Source organism: Phoenix dactylifera, chromosome 4, assembly GCF_051530095.1.
Source record: "Phoenix dactylifera cultivar Ajwa chromosome 4, Ajwa_hap1_PhDact_Kaust_v1.1, whole genome shotgun sequence".
Classification (NCBI taxonomy): Eukaryota; Viridiplantae; Streptophyta; class Magnoliopsida; order Arecales; family Arecaceae; genus Phoenix; species Phoenix dactylifera.
In genome coordinates, this window is record NC_143193.1 from 44,656,507 (window position 1) to 44,672,500 (window position 15,994).

The following is a 15,994-nucleotide window of genomic DNA, read 5'->3' on the forward strand; positions in this document are numbered from 1 at the left end:
TCACACACACACACACACACACACACACACACACCCCTTCCCTACCCTTCAGTATAGGGCTCTAGTTTGAAAGTGGCTTACGCACATCAAGTTTCTCGTGTAATTAATTCATCATTGATCTCGAAGATGTCATCATACCTCTGAGGACACCTTGGAGCTTTAAGCTATAGTCGAGCCACCTTTATCGTTCCTCTCCATTGCTTCCCCATTTCCAACCTTGGAATTGAGCCTTTTAGGATCAAATTTGGTAAATAACAACATCTTAGGCCTTGTTGAATCTTAGTTACCAAGCTTAATGAGGTTATATTAGAGTTATATTTTTTAAGACAACGAAAAAAGGAAAAAAATTGAGAAAATGGTTTTGAGCTCATCATTTGGGCCTATTTTCATGCCAATTTGGTACCAAATGGATGGCATTGCTCGGTGCTTGTTAGCTGGACTAGCAGTAGTTATCCAAGCCCTAGTTCTTCCTCTTTCTTCCAACATCTCTTCTCTTTTCTTTTCTCTTCTCCAAAATCCATTCTTTCCTTTTTCTTCCTCACTATGGAAAAATGTTAAGCACTATTGGCACCCATCAACACATCTTCATCAGAAGCGTATGAAGACCGGATTGTTGAGTCGATGGCATCAATATTCAGTAACATGGCGGCCATGGGCATGTGATGGTCATAAAGATGGCTTTAAGCATTGACCAAAACAAGGGTGTTCATGCAAAACAAGAGAGATTTGAAGGATGCATGTATACAAATAATGGTTTTCAAAAAAATAAAATATGTAACAAATCATATTTACAAAATATATATATATTTAAGTGTTAAAAATGGGAATAGAATTTTAATTTGGTTTAGATCCGGGTTTGGATCTATCATCCCTATAACTTGAGTATGGATGCCGACCTCAGCCTGGCCCGTGACCCGTAACTTTGTTGGAAAGCATCCCTGAAACTATGAGGGCTCCCCTGGTTTTTATCATTACTTTAAGTCTCGTGCCGTCGCGGATTATGCCAAGAAACCATTCTACTTCTTTTAAACCAGGGAACCCCCGGACCTTCGATCCCCTTTAACCGAGAAGAATCTCCTGAGATCGATCCATGGAGGCAGAGCAAGCCAAGGTCTTCTCTCCCCTTCTTCATCTCTCTCGAATCAATCGTTCTTTCTTGAACCTTGAGATCGATCTATTTGTTTTCTAGATTCTACTTCGACGTTTTTCTGAGTTTGGCTTTGAAATCACGCGTTCTTCACTTGTATTTATGAGTTATAGGGTAGAGAAACGAGCTACGGTTGTGCTGCTGCTAAAATCTAGAAGAATCGACAGATTGATGGGAATCTTTAGGGTATTTTTGCTTACTTTCTGGATAGACATTATTTGATTTTAACTTAGTTTCTGGCTGAGATATTCATGTTAGAAGGAAGGTGGGCTGAGCAATCAAATTGAGCCCATAGTCTGCTGCTGCTGCTAGTTTATGATAACAAATAACCCCTGCATAGAGAACTTGATGATATCTTGGTGGATGCAAGCAAGGATCTCTGTTCATTTTCTTGGTGGCATGTTTGGCCCCGTCCAGTTTTTCTTGCCCAGTCAATAAAATCATTTTTTTTACTTCCATATACATTTGAGCCTCCACGTGACTCAGAAGTTTTAAACCGTGTGTTGCTCTTAGGAGTGTTAATTTGATAATTCTCAAATGCAAACAGGGCATCTTATGTCACTTTTAACTTTCATTGGTAAACCTCTGTCAGATTTGCATTTATATTTTGAATGTTTATTGTGATGTCTGTGCATTGGTGTAATTACTCATGGTTCCTTGATTCTTTGAGAATATCTAATGATTGTAACTTCCTATTGGATTGCTTTCAGGCCAAACTTTTGGCTGTGGCAGAAGAACTTGGTCATGAGATACGCATATTCACAAACTCAGCAAATTCTGCAGCATCGAAAGAAATATCTGCTTCTTCAAGTGGTATCTACCTTTTTTAGTATCATATTCAAACCTTGTATAGTGTCTGTTCCAGTTTTTCCCCAGGTAGAGTCATATCTGATTTGAAAGAATCAAAACTATCTTGTGCATTTTGGAGCCGGTGAATTGTTTTTGCATCATGTCTGTGGGAATATGTTTTCAACTGTTTTTCATTTTATTATAAGGGATATCATATTATTAACAATTTTAAGAATTGCACCTTTACATTGTGTGCATGATATTAACTGTTGATTGTCTGTGCAGAGGAACCGGACCATTTCTATGATCTTACTCCTGAAGATTATTATCGAATCATGTCAGACAGAATACGAGGTAATGTTGACACTGAAAGGTTACTTTGGCTGTAATTTGGCGCTAGATTTCTACTCTAAGCAGTAGTTTTGAAGTTTTCATAATCTACTGAATTTGGCTTGTCTTTATGGATTAGAACATGATGCTACAATCCATAATTTTTCTTAGGACTCTTTAGCACTATCTCTGTACTGCTTGCATATTGGAAATCAATTTTGTTTTTGCTCATTTAGTTCTACCATCTTCAATATATGGTGTTCATGGTAAAAAAAACTTTGAACAGCCCAATCCCAAATTCTAAAGACCCGTAAAATGCGGGAAGCAGAGGCAGCAGCCCGCAGGGCAAGGATCACTAAGGTACTTGTCCATACAAGGACTTGTAAAAGATGAGTATCCCAATTATATTTCTTCTTTCTTTCTTTGTCAATTAACACTAGCTTATACTGCCTAACTTTTGTCATATTTTCCTGAAATTTATATTGCTTCTCCAGCTCATTTCTGCATGTGCCTTTTGTTTCCCAGGATTTTGTATCTCTTAAAACATAAATACACCCTTATTAATAAAAAGGGCTAGCTTTATAAATGGCATCCTCGTCAACATAATCATGCACTGGAAATCGAGACTTTGTATTCAAGATGATTTCAGATGTTTAGCCCTTGAATAATGAGTCTTGTTAAGAAAAGTGCTGGTGGACTGAAGTATTCGATATGGAATATCAAGTTTATATAACAACTTTAATTGCTCGGTATGAGGATGAAAATGAACAAAGGGACCTTTGGAGCCAATGCCAGGTGAATATTTTTAGTGAAGTTGCTCAATCCTACTTATTGGAGAAGTGAAACAGATGACTGATTTAATAGAACATAACAACAAAAGGAGAATGAATTTTAAGAATACGATCACAGAACAGTTGTGAACTCTGAGGAAGATTCATTTGAATCAAAAGTCTTGAATATGTCTTATATTTATGAAGCTACTTATTTTCTATCTTCATACTCATTGTAGATTGTCAGAAACATAATTTGAGATGGAGAACAATTAAAGAGGAAGTGTTTTGAATGGAAGATCAATGTCTTTAGCATCAATAGATACCGCAACAATCACCCCCACTCTACATGCCTTCGGGACTTCTGAATGATTTTGAAGCATGGAGCAAAGCTATCTAAATCAATTACTAGGTTTGCATACAGCCTTCGTATGCCTCATGTGAACTTGAAATTTGTTGCGATTCATATAAAAATGCATCAGAATCGAGTTTTGCTATTTCTAGATGGCAGTAACAAACAACTCTCTGTAGATTAATTTTATGAGATGGGGATTATTGAAATAAGTGACATCACTAGGGCTAATATGTTTGTTCCACTTGATAATGATGGAGGCGTATAAATTGTGCTTTTTAGAAATTTTTTTACAAGAAAAGTTTTCCACTATTTGTAAGTGTATCTTTTCTATATATCCTCTCAAAAATGCTTATTTGCATGTTTGTTGCTTGAAAACTCGAAATTCCATTTATATCACAAAATGACGAAAAACATGCAAATTTGCACTTCTAGTTAACTTGTGTGCAGTTCTACTTAACTTCAATGCAATGATGGTTCGAAACTTAATGGTAAGTGGCTATTTGACTATTTTACCCTTCAATAATTAGAGAGTTTTTCCCCTACTAATGATGTCAATATAGGCTATAAGAAAATATGATGCCGCCTTTGGCCCCCGCTTTACTTGCAGACTCCACTATGACACCTTCAACATTAGCAGCCTTCAATCGACACTTGCAACATTGGGGGCCTCCTTTGTGTGATTGAGCTTGATTTTGACTTGGCTGGCTACTCCGACTCCCTTTCTCCCTCAGTTCGGGCCCTCTCTTTCGTTGAGTCCCTCAACCTTGCCAGCAACTGCCTTGCCGGCCTTGCACCCCCGACCATTCCCTACCGGTCTCGCCCATGTCTCCATCATCATCCTCTCTCACGATGCCTCCTCCAATGAGATCCCCATCCTTGCCCTTTGCCTCTGCCCTCAAGGAACTCTATAACAACTTCCTCTTCGACCTGAGCTCACCATGCTCCACAGCGTTCCTTGCTCCAGTGGTCGGAGCTCCAATTGAACAACCTCACTAGCAAGATCTTAGGTCTAGGACCCTTCCGAAATCTCTACTTCTTCAGTGCTAGTGATGAGAACCTCTCTGATGGGCTCTTGGTTGAAAAATTGCCAGCATAAATGGTGAAGATCTTGCTAGAGCAATCATTTGGAGGGCTATGTCTTGGTGGTGGTGGTGGTGTTGGTGCTCCAGGAGATGGATCTTAGCCACAAGGCACTGTGGGGTCAGTGATGAGGTCTGCATTTGAGCACACCTATTGCTGGAGCAGCTAAGCCTAGCCTACAACTGATTCGAGTTGGTTCAACATCTAGGGGATAGCAGTCTGGAAAGCTAGCTCTTCGTGCTGGACTGACCACAACCAATTTGGTTAAATAGTTTTTTCCCCACTTATCTAGTGATGTGGATTGTATAGAAGTCATGTTGCACCAATAATTATGTTTTAGACCATGTTAATTAACTAAATAGATCATATGCTAATGGCAAGGCAGATTTGCAAATTTGGACCATTTGGCAGATTTCCTTCTAGATGGTGGACTTGGTTTGCCAATGTGTAATTTATGATTTTTCAAATTAATTTTCTTTCTATTTATGTTTGTGTAGGCTGTAATTAGGGTTCGCTTCCCTGATAATTACATTCTTGAGGCAAAGTTTCAGCCATCGGAGAAAATTGAAAGCTTGATGCATCTTCTCATGAAAGTTGTTGCTCGACCAGACCTGCCATTCTATTTATGTAAGCACTATCTGATTTAGTTACATAGATAAACAAATGTAAAACAATTTGTCATTGTATGAAGACATATTCAATGTCAGTATATTTTTTTTCCTCATTCGTGAATAATCACTAAAATTTTCTTTATGATATTTTAATACTCTTTCATATTGAAGTGAAATTCATTTGTATTTATAAAATTTTAGGTTATTACCCTTGAAATAGATACTGAACTTTGCAAGTATATGATGTAATAAGATTTTTTCATATTTATCCATTGAAAAAAATAAAGGAACTAAAATCCTTAATTTGAAACGAAGCCCGCATGGTGGGCCATATGGCTGTTTTTTTGCCTCTTTCTCAAAAATTAATGCCGAGTTATTCTTTATAATATACTGAATCCTCCTCATGAACTTTTGTTACTTTTGATTATTCGTTGATGACTTACTAAAGATTGTTGAGCAATATCAATACGAGCTTCAATGTGAAGTTAGTCTAGTAGGTTTACTGAATCTTTTTCATTTTCCTTTTAAACATGCAGAATCATTCACTTGCTTTTTGTAAGATACATTTTCTAGTTCCTCTAAAGCATTTTTAGTCATTCACCTAAAATGTAAATTCTCAGGTTCTACGTTCTTGTCTTTGACAACTATTACGAAAAGCTAGATACATGAATAACTAATATAAAGAAAAATCTTTTTCTTTTTATCAACTTTCATACCCACTACCACCAACTTCTTAATGTAGCTGCTTATCCTCCTTCCATTTATCATGCTAAATAAAGAACTAATTGTCTTATGTACATTTTTTAGCATATCATCTTAGATCTTTGTTTTCACAAAAAATTATTTTTTCCCCTCCACAATTAGCTATACTTTCTTTATAATCCTTTTCCATCTTCTCCTTTTCTGTACTCTTTACCTGCTCATTGTTCAAATCAATTTGGTTGACAGCCACCAAAATTTTAGAAAGGCTGTTGATTTATAACTGTTAGTTGGCCGGGCTCAGAGGAGGTTATCCCTAATGCATGAATAGCTTGAACCGGCCAAGACAAGCCCATTACCATACTGGTATGTTGAACCAATCCCCATACCAAGCGCACTGATTCTGTACCAAGCTGGTACTGGTATAAGGTCTGGTACCAAGATTGCTAGCCTTGTTAACAACTTTATCAAAACTTGAAGATAGATAGTGATGTACTTTTAAATGATTGTCTCTGAGTTGTCATGTTATATTTGTGGTTCAACTATGATTTAAATTATGCATTTTATGTTTGAAAAATTATTGATTGTAATGGATGTCTGCATGAATAACTTGGAATCAGAGAAATCCGATCATTTTTATCTTCTAGTTGGGTTATGCTTACATGTTCACATAGATAATTAAATGACTATTCATGTCTATGCATGCATAAAATCACTGTATTTGTCTCTCTGCAGATACCACTCCTCCAAAGGAGCGAATCAAAGACACTTCAAAGGATTTCTATTCAGCTGGCTTTGCTCCTGGAGCTATAGTTTACTTTTCTTTTGACCTGCCAAAAGGTTTACTCTTTTTACTTAAATGGTGAATCAATTATCAACAGTCCATTATGTTTTAGTGCAACCAATTTTGTCAAACTTTGTTGCATAAGTGGTTTCCTGTTTACATATATGAGACTAGGCTTTGGGTGTAGCAGGTGTAGCTGGGTGGCCTCAGACTGGTCTGTGAGCACCTGAACCCCTGCCATAGTTCGGGAAGCTGCTTAGCTTATAGCCTTGCACTATGATATACTTGTGATAATGTGTAGTGTATTATTCAAGGAACTTTGGTCATATTAGAATAGTATGTGGTTTGTGTGTGCAAATAAGCTCCTTTTCTTCATATGTTATATTCAATGTCTTGTTTTATAGTCAAAAAATATAGGTTCAAGTTAGTCAAAACTTCTATAAGTATATCCTTGTAAAGAATAAACTCGCTCTCTCTCTTTCAATAATCGGAAACTCTTATTGTTTCAAGCATTTAACTCTAGTAGCTATTTGCATTACCTACCTCTATGTTTGTCACTTTATTCCAAAATTCCAAGATAAAAGGGCGGCCTAGTGCACAAGGCTCTTGCCATTGTGGGGTCTGGAGAGGGTCAAATTTATGCAGCCTTACCTCTGCATATAGAGAGGCTATTTCTGTGTTTCAAACTCGGGACTTCCAGGTTACAATGGAGCAACCTTACCATTACACTAGGGCTTACCCTTATTCCCGAATTCCTAAGATAGCATCAAAATCTGATAATCATGCAAATTTTGTAGGTGATTTTAATTACCCATATGATCACACTTACCCATGTAATATATGTGTAGTTTCTTTGTCTTAGGCTTAACATTTAACTATAGAAAGTCCAAACCAGATGATGATAGCATTCGTTAATTCCTTAAAATCTGATAATCATACAAATTTGTAGGTGATTGTAATTACCAGTTTGATCACACTTACCCATGTAAGATATATTTAGCTTCTTTGTCCGAAATAGGCTATTTAACATTTAACTATAAAAAGTCCAAACTAGATGATGTTTTGGGTTGTTGACTTGGCACCATGCTTCTTGTTCTACTAGCTTATCTGATTATAATTATAAAAAGCTTCATGTTGTTGCTGTTACTCTTAATTTTATTACCTCCAACTAAGATAAAAAGATCAATAAATTTGACCTATTATTACACTTCGTAGAGCATTTCTTTTAACTAGATATTCACATTTTTAAGTAATACCAGTTTTAATGGTAATTATGAAGTTAAGACAGGATCTTGCTGCCTTTTTATAATTTATTTCATATAGTACTTCCCATGAATCTTATGCATAGTCATCAAATGTTCATCAGATAATTTGCCATGTGTTGTTATGGCAGATAAAGAGTCTAATAGTGCAGTTGCAAAGACAGGGCCTTACCTTCGTGATGATATATTGTCTTTGAATGGATTGGATTTTACTTCTGAAAAGGCGGATCCTGTCACTTCTGAACCAGAACCTCCAGCAGTGGGGACGTCCCCTGCTGTACCTGATCCTCAGCCACCTGAGAAGAAGCCGGCTAAACCAAAGTGGCTTAAATTGTGAAAGATTGAAAGGGTAAGTATCTGATCTCACCTTTTTCATTCATTATTTTAATGAAATGAGATTTGCCGTATTGGAGGGGAACCTATGGATTCGTTTCTCTCAGGAAAAAAAGATGCTGGTTGCTAAAGTCCATTAAGAGCATACTTTAAATTTTATTAAAGATGAAGACTTCATGAAAATGTGATTATTTTGTAGCAATTCATCCAAAGACGATGCACAAGACTGCTTCAATTATATGGAATTCAATTTGTGATCTACTGGATAGTGGCATCTCCACTGCTTGGTCTAGTTTGATTAGACGGAGACAATATTGAGCCTGGTGGCATGGATCTTAAATTACATTATTTAGGAATGATATTGGGGTTGGGCCTTAGAGCAATGTTAAGGTTGCTCCAAACTAATCTGGGTTTATGGGTTCGAAAAATGGAAACAGCCTCTTTGCACACCCATACCCTGCAATATTAGGAGCCTTGTGCGCTAGGGTGCCTTTTTTTTTTTAAGAAATGCGATGAATAAAAAGATGCATAGAGAAGAAAAGGAATCTGCCAATGTCTTAAATAGAAAAGGAAAAAACATATAATAGTCATATAATAGCAATAACATTAAGAGTGTCAATGAGGGAACAAGTTTCAGTAATTGTGGTGAGATTGCACTGGTGATATTATTTGTGGTGTTTCCAGGCAAGGGTTGGATTTCAGCCCTTGTTTTTTTCCACGCATACTTCAGATCTACTACATTAAATGTTGTTGTGTATTGGGTTATGCCCACATTCAAGTAAAATATGTTTGACTGATCAATTAATAAAATTTAATAATATTCTGCTTCTTTTTTTCCCCTTTGCTAATTCTAGGGGGTATTCACCAATGGACTATTGGGTGTTTTGGAGCCTTATCTTATCAGGGTAGTTTGATGGGATCCACCCATAAATTGAAATCATATCCCCTGTAGAGTTCCATATCAATCATCTAGGGATGCTTCCTGGCCCTTGTGATTAAGGATATCATTGAGACAACATTCTAGACTTCTAGAGAATGAAGTGGTGTAGAACTAATTTGTTGCTATGGTGAAGTATAATGAAGTCCTTATGAGGAGTGCAATAGTGATAAACTGACGGGTGTCTAGATTCCTGAAAGTGAGAAGAAAGGAGTGAGAAGTCGTGAAGATGTGCTGGAATTTGTATGAATGGTGTACCATTAATAAATAGGATAAAGCTTATTGTTTTTTAAAGTTATGGGTGACAATGAGATTGGAAATGTGTGGTCAAAATAGTTGGGAGCTAAGCATTTATACAAGCCTGTTTAGTGGAGATGTGGATGTTGGATGAGAGTGAACCTTTAAAGAAAACAAGGTCAGAAACTATTACATTGTAGGAAAGCAGGACTTTAATGCTATAATTAAAGCACTATGGATGCAAAGATTTTTATGGAGACTTTCCTTTTTTTCCATGGGGGCTGGGGCTGGGGGCGGGCAGTCGGGTTGTTGCAGAGTGAGTAGATGGAAGTTTGTGAAAAAGATTTACAGTACTAGTTTCCATGGTGCTACACTGTAAGCAAGCTCACAAAGAATTTTTCATGGGATGTGCTTCACTCCAGCATTATATCTTTGTTTTGTTTAATGTTGTATGGATGGAATGTGTAATTTAATTAGGTGTGTCAATGAGCTATATTGTAAACAATCCTTAGTTGAAATTTTCACATTGTGCGTGCTTCACAATGATGTCATTGTAACCATTTCTTTGCTACTTTTTGGGGGTGTGTTTGTGCAGTGAGGTGATCCTGGATGTGACGAGGAATTGATTTAACTGTGACTGATGTAGAGTTGGTTCCAAAAGGTATGGTTAGTTAAACTTTGCATTCCTTGAATGAAGAAAATCATATGACACAGAAAATAATATAATGATTTTGTCTTGTTCTATAGGTAACAAAGAATTGGTACTTCAGGGCAATGTATATTAAGAGATGACAAAAATCAAGGTATATTACGAGTTTCCATCTAAATTCACCGTCATGGGTGGTGCTGCACTTAAACAAGTTCAGGAGGAACTTTCGCAGGTTGCTTGCTTCAGAATAATGTTACAACACGACTCATTTAATGTTGTATGGATGAACTGTAATTTTACAAGAAGATGTCTTAGGACTTAATCTGTTCCTAGTGGAAAATGCTTCTCCTTGTCATTTTGTTCCTATGCCGATATTATGCAAGCTAGATTCTCAAGGATACTGAATCTTTTAACATGTTTCACTAGTTATTGTGCTAAAAAATGTTCAAATGTTGAAAATAAAGCAAAAATATTTGAAATCCTGTCAGAGAATGAGAATAAGTGTGGATTATGTGCACATATTGGATCTCAGCATTTGAAAAGGATGATTTTTAAGGATTTTCATTGTTTATGCTATCTCCTTGTACCGTTGTTTTTTTTTTTTCCTTTTCTTGATTTGTTTTTAAACCTTACATTCGGCTGTTTTTTCATGGCCCCTTGTTTGATATGAACTCTCCTTAAAAGCAAGCTGAATGCACTCATTGAAGACCAATCTCTTTATTGTCTCGTTGTTCGCAATTCTTTTACCTTGTTATAAGCAGTTCATAACTTGAATCTATTGAACATTTTCTGCAGTTTGATGTTTAGTTACCTTTAAATGATTCCTGATGGTTAGTCACCCAGCAAGCTTGTCGGGTCTATGTGATGCTGGCGTGTTGCGATTGAACTAATCTTTGTTTTACATCAATTCTACTAGGTTGCATCAATCTGCCCCTGCACGCTGGCAGGAGGAACTTCTTGCATGGCAGATGCATTACTCAAATTAGAATGGCAGATGCATGCAACATGAAACATTAATGTCGCAGGTGGGCATTCACATTGATACTTGATTTACTTTGACTGACATAAATGAACTATTCAAATTAAACTAAAATGGACAGGGACAAAATCATTTCCAATTGGTCTCAGCTTCATTTCTTGAATACTTATGAGCTTGCAAAGATGTGATTCGGCCTGAGCTGAGCCAACATGCCTCGTATTCTGTTTTTGGGGGCTAGCTTGAATATTCTCAGCATGGCCAACTATCCACAACGTGCTCTAGTTTTAGGTCCAGGTGCACTAGCATCCTTGATTGCACTAGTAACTGGATTGGATATAAAATATGGTTTGTGTTATGTTAGTTGCCAATGCAATGCTTAATATTGGTTGTGAAGTGCATAATTTGTTTATTTCTTGCCATGTAAAACTTGGAAAAAATAATTACAAACTCAACGTAAATAGGCAATATTTTCAACTACAAAATAATCATAAATATATTTCATGATATAAAAAATCATAACCTATGTAGAACAAGGTGGAGAAAAGCTCATCATGTCATGTTGCTCAACACCAACGCCTTCATCGGGTGCATCAGCGAATTGTTGGAGAATCTCATCAGCTAGTGGTGATTCAAAAATCTTTTCTAGCTCATCAAGAGTCGGCAATTGCAGAATATCAGAGTTTGTATCAGGCGCATCAGCGAATTGTTGGAGGATCTTATCAGCTGGTAGTGATTTAAAATTCTCTTGTAGCTCATCAGGAAATGGATACTGTAGTAAGCTATCATGTGACTTACAGGAACAAAACTCCACCTCTTGGTCCAATCCTTCAATGATCTGCTGGATTGGTAATACAAAAGGTTGATACCATATTTCTTGCACCTCCAGCTCTCTGTTTTTCATTGTAGAAACTTCTGTACCACATAATTCTTTGCGAGCACTCGGCCTCAGATAAATCTTTTTTAGCTCATCAGAAGTCGGCAATTGCAAAGCATTAGAGTTTTTATCGAGCGCATCAGCGAATTGTTGGAGGATCTTATCAGCCGGTGGTGATTCAAAATTCTTTTGTAGCTCATCAAGAGATGGATATTGTAGTGAGCTATCATGCGACTTACAAGAACAGAACTCCACCTCTTGGTCCAATCCTTCAGTGATCTGCAGGAGGGTATGGCCAGCTGGCTGAGAAATCATGCTATCCTCGATTGGTACTACAAAAGGTTGATACCATATTTCTTGCACCTCCAGCTCTCTGCTTTCCATTGTAGGAACTTCTGTAGCACACAATTCTTTGCGAGCACTCGGCCTCAGATAAATTTTGCAAACAACCCAGTCATCCAGCTGCCATAGAGGATGAGAGACACAGAGTTAATATAATAATGAAAGATATTTCATTAGCAACTCAACTATTAACAAGAGATGTGTGATATTTATGGAATCATGGCAAATACCTTATTTCGGTCCATCGTCATAGCTGCACCACCACATCTTCTAAGGTTCTGGATGGAGTACTCTTCCATCAACCAGATGCTCTTTTCCTCCTTGCCCAAGAGGGTGCGTTCCATATAGCTGAAGTTTTGTTTGGAGCCAATGACCTGGCCCTCGCTGTTGAGCACCGGCTTCACCGATTGGGCAGATTTCCATCGACCTTGGCCTGCAACCCGAGATGCCCTTGTGCTGGCTTCTGCGTTAGGATGCTTTCGAGTGGTCCAGGTGAAGAAGAACCACTCCGAGTTTCCATTTGCCATGGCCATTTGAGCTGAAGAAAGGAACCCAAGAAAAGGATGACGAGTTAGGAACCTTAATTACAACAAATATAGATAGAGAATAAGAAAAAGAAGAGATTATGGTGTTGATATATATATATATATATATATAATTTGTTTACCAGTAAGGTTGCTGGGGTGGTTTCCATAGACATCGGCTTCTTTGATTATGTCACATGGAAGTGGCTGATGGAGGAGCTTCTCCTTGAGGAAGAAATCCAAGAGCTCCGCATCCGTTGGCTGGAAAATAAATCCAGGTGGCACCATCGTGTATTCTGGCTGTGGTATCAGAATATCAAATAAGAAGGAGTCAGCAAAGGAGACACAGCAAAATCGGAAAAAAGTTGTTACAGCACAATTTCATCTGCCAGGTATGTCGTGTTTGCAAATTAATCCAGATAACTACTGGGACAAGATTCAGTAATTGTATTTGTGGATTTTTCATATCCAATGGCTGGCATACGATAAGAGGATTCTTATAATATGTTATTTTCCGTATCGTTATAGGATTTATTAAAGATTTTATAGGCACGCCCTATCCATATGTCAGAGTTATGTTTTGCATTGTCTGATCAAGAAGTTTGAGAATTCACCGTCTGTTAATTATGTTTATTGATTTTTCTTGTATGTTGACCGGTATCAGATAAGAGCAAAGGAGACAGACAAAAAGTCTAATAGGAGAAGAAGACGACGAAGAAGAAGAAAAGATGGAGAAGAGTACGGCACCTCTATCCTTCTTCTTTTGGCAGCGGGTTCCAATGTAGCACTATCAAATTGTTTCAAATCATCGTGAGCCTTGCGAGCTTTTGGAGTCAAGTAAATCTTGCAGATGACCCAGTCATCCAGCTGCAAGGAAAGGACCAAAGATGCAACGTTAGAACATCCATTCCTACAATCAAGAAAGATACAGAAACAAGAACATTGAGAGTTATATTTAGGATGATATGCACCTTGTTTGTGTCCCTTGTCACACCAGCACTACCTCTCCCTTCAAGGTTTTGCATAGAGAACTCCTCCATCAACCAGATACTTTTGTCTTCGCCACCGTCCCAGTTCTGTTCCATGTAACAGAAACTCTGCTTCGACCCAATGGTGTTATTCTTGGAATCGAGCACTTTCTTGATGCCTTTCGTGGCCTTCCATCGTCCCAGGCCTGCGCGCCGAGATGCACGACTGGTTTCGCTTGCGCCGGAATGCTTCCGAGGGTTAGACGTGAAGAAGAACCACTCATAGTCCTTGTTTGCCATGGGATATTCTACTGAAAGAAACCAAGAAAACCCAAAAAAAGGATTAGAAACCCTAAATCAAGAAAGAAGACAATGGGGAATCGCAAGAAAATTACAGGCCAGGTCCTGGGGGCGGCTTCCATAGACGTCACCCTCCACGATAACGTCGCAGGGAAGAGGCCATTGAAGTAGCTTGTTCTTGAGGTAGGCGATGAGGAGAACCTCGTCGGTCGGTCTGAACAAGTAGCCCGGCGGCAGCATTGTCGTCCCAGCAACCTTTCTTGGAGTCCCAAGATTCTCAGACGAAGATCAGAGGATTGAGGAGCAAAAGATCGCACGAGGGTTTGAGCCAGAGAGGGAGAAGGATCAGGTGAGGAGGAACGACTGACGTCCCAAGTATATATGGGGCACGGGGAGGCAGTGATTGAGATTCTTTCGCAAACTTGAACCCGCGCGCTAACGGTCACATTTTTGCTCGAAAAGGTTGTAATCACTGCCGGAATCGCTCCGGTGGAAGTCTTGGGGACTAGCTTATCTTTAGTAAACCGTTATGTTCCCTGGAAGTCTTGATTTGCCGTAATTCCTTATCCTTGTTGGATTCAACTTCCACGTTCTATATTTGGATTAAATTTGGCCTCGGAAGGCCAAATTTCACGTCGGTTTAGGTCTAGTTTGTTGCTATAAGAGCCCTACTGACTCTGAAGCTTAACCTGAGATTACATTAACCGCCATGCAACCAAAGTCAATATGTTACACCCTTAACCTGAGATTGCTTTGACCCTTTGTTTGCAAATCCTGATAGTTGGGACAAGGTTTAGTAATTATGATTTATGGGTTTTCATGTTTGGATTTGTAGAGTCATGAAAGTGGAGCACTCTGCTTGTATTGGTTGTGCAATCACTTGGGATTAAGCTGCAAAACAAAAATAATACTGTTGCTATTACTTACGTATAGATTGTTCTGCACTTTTACCCAGGGTGTGACCAGGGACTTCCATCTAATTCAGATGTTGATGCATCGACACAACCATCATGCATGCTCATCTGCAGCTTTGACTTTGTCCAATGAGTTGCATCTCCAATAGATCAAGCATCACCATTTGCAAAAAAATTAAAGATGTAGATGGCATCATACAGATGGCTATGTGATTCTAGTCATCATATAAAAACTGAATAGGAGGTGGCAATGCCATCCTGCTACAAAAAAAATTATTTTATGTTGATGGGCATATTTGAAAATTCGGCCATATTTCTATGTAGGATTATCTCCAACCAAATATAGTACTCTTTTTCGAAAGTAATTTTTCTACCAACCAGACATAGTAAAAATTATTTTTCTTTGCAATCATTTTTCTGGATAAATGATTTCCAAACATCGTTAGATTATTATATAACCCGACATACTCCAACCAAAAAAACCTTAGTGGTTTTTCTTTTTAGAAATGAAAAGAGGTTTTGCGTTTGAACCTTGGAGATTTATTTTCAAGCACATGGCATGAATAATTCTTAATAACTTTAAATATACTAGTAAAGTGAACTCATGCAAGAAAAACTTAAGATCAAAATGATCGTCTCAAAAATTGACAAGAATTGTATTCTCAAGGTTGGTTTGGTTGGGAGTAATTTGGTATGAAAAAATAAATCTCATATCAGATTATTATGTTTGGTACAAAAAGAGGATGAGAGAGAGAGCAAACTAAATGATGGGTCACACATCTACTGCACGAGGAGAGGAGGTAAAATAAATACCACCAAAGGGTGGTTTCTCTCCTACATCAGATTACCGAGTGGAGTTAATCTAAAATTGTCGTTGCTAGATGAAAATGTTTCCCTTTTTTCATTAAAGCCCACAAATGCCCTTTTTTAATATTGCCAATCTCACAACAATTCCTCTTGGGGCTTTTTCTATCCAGTCTTGGTGAGAGCCAGGGAACTCGAGATCCTAGAAAACTCAATTGTTCAATGAAAAAAGGTATCAAGTCTCAACTGCCATGAAGTTAGTGTGCACAGGGGCGTGCAACTAGCATTGGGATCAGTTGAAAAGGA

General features: G+C 37.9%; 1 protein-coding gene across 7 annotated transcripts; it reads left to right on the forward strand.

Annotated features, from left to right (window-relative positions):
* The first annotated feature begins 904 nt into the window (after window positions 1-904).
* Window positions 905-13,394, forward strand: LOC120108989 (plant UBX domain-containing protein 1-like). Of its 7 annotated transcripts, none has more exons than XR_016400296.1 (11): window positions 905-1,111; window positions 1,858-1,960; window positions 2,222-2,290; window positions 2,553-2,626; window positions 4,969-5,098; window positions 6,517-6,621; window positions 7,959-8,176; window positions 9,930-9,995; window positions 10,082-10,137; window positions 10,900-11,008; window positions 13,367-13,394. XR_016400296.1 is itself a non-coding variant. In XM_088720045.2 (8 exons), exons 1-7 carry the CDS (start codon window positions 1,091-1,093, stop codon window positions 8,162-8,164), a joined length of 708 nt encoding a protein of 235 aa, XP_088576171.1. In that variant the 5' UTR covers window positions 905-1,090; the 3' UTR covers window positions 8,165-8,176; window positions 9,930-9,998. The 7 variants fall into 7 exon arrangements, 1 of the variants encoding a protein (XP_088576171.1); XR_016400295.1 differs by lacking the exon at window positions 13,367-13,394 and adding an exon at window positions 11,491-11,841; XR_016400294.1 differs by lacking the exon at window positions 13,367-13,394 and adding an exon at window positions 11,084-11,324.
* Window positions 13,395-15,994: the final 2,600 nt, after the last annotated feature.

Excerpts from the sequence above, each read along its gene's own strand:
- LOC120108989 (XM_088720045.2), top strand. The coding sequence starts at position 1,091 with ATGGAGGCAGAGCAAGCCAAG. Across the intron at positions 1,112-1,857 it reads TGGAGGCAGAGCAAGCCAAG|GCCAAACTTTTGGCTGTGGC; the intron begins GTCTTCTCTCCC and ends GATTGCTTTCAG. Across the intron at positions 6,622-7,958 it reads TTCTTTTGACCTGCCAAAAG|ATAAAGAGTCTAATAGTGCA; the intron begins GTTTACTCTTTT and ends TTGTTATGGCAG.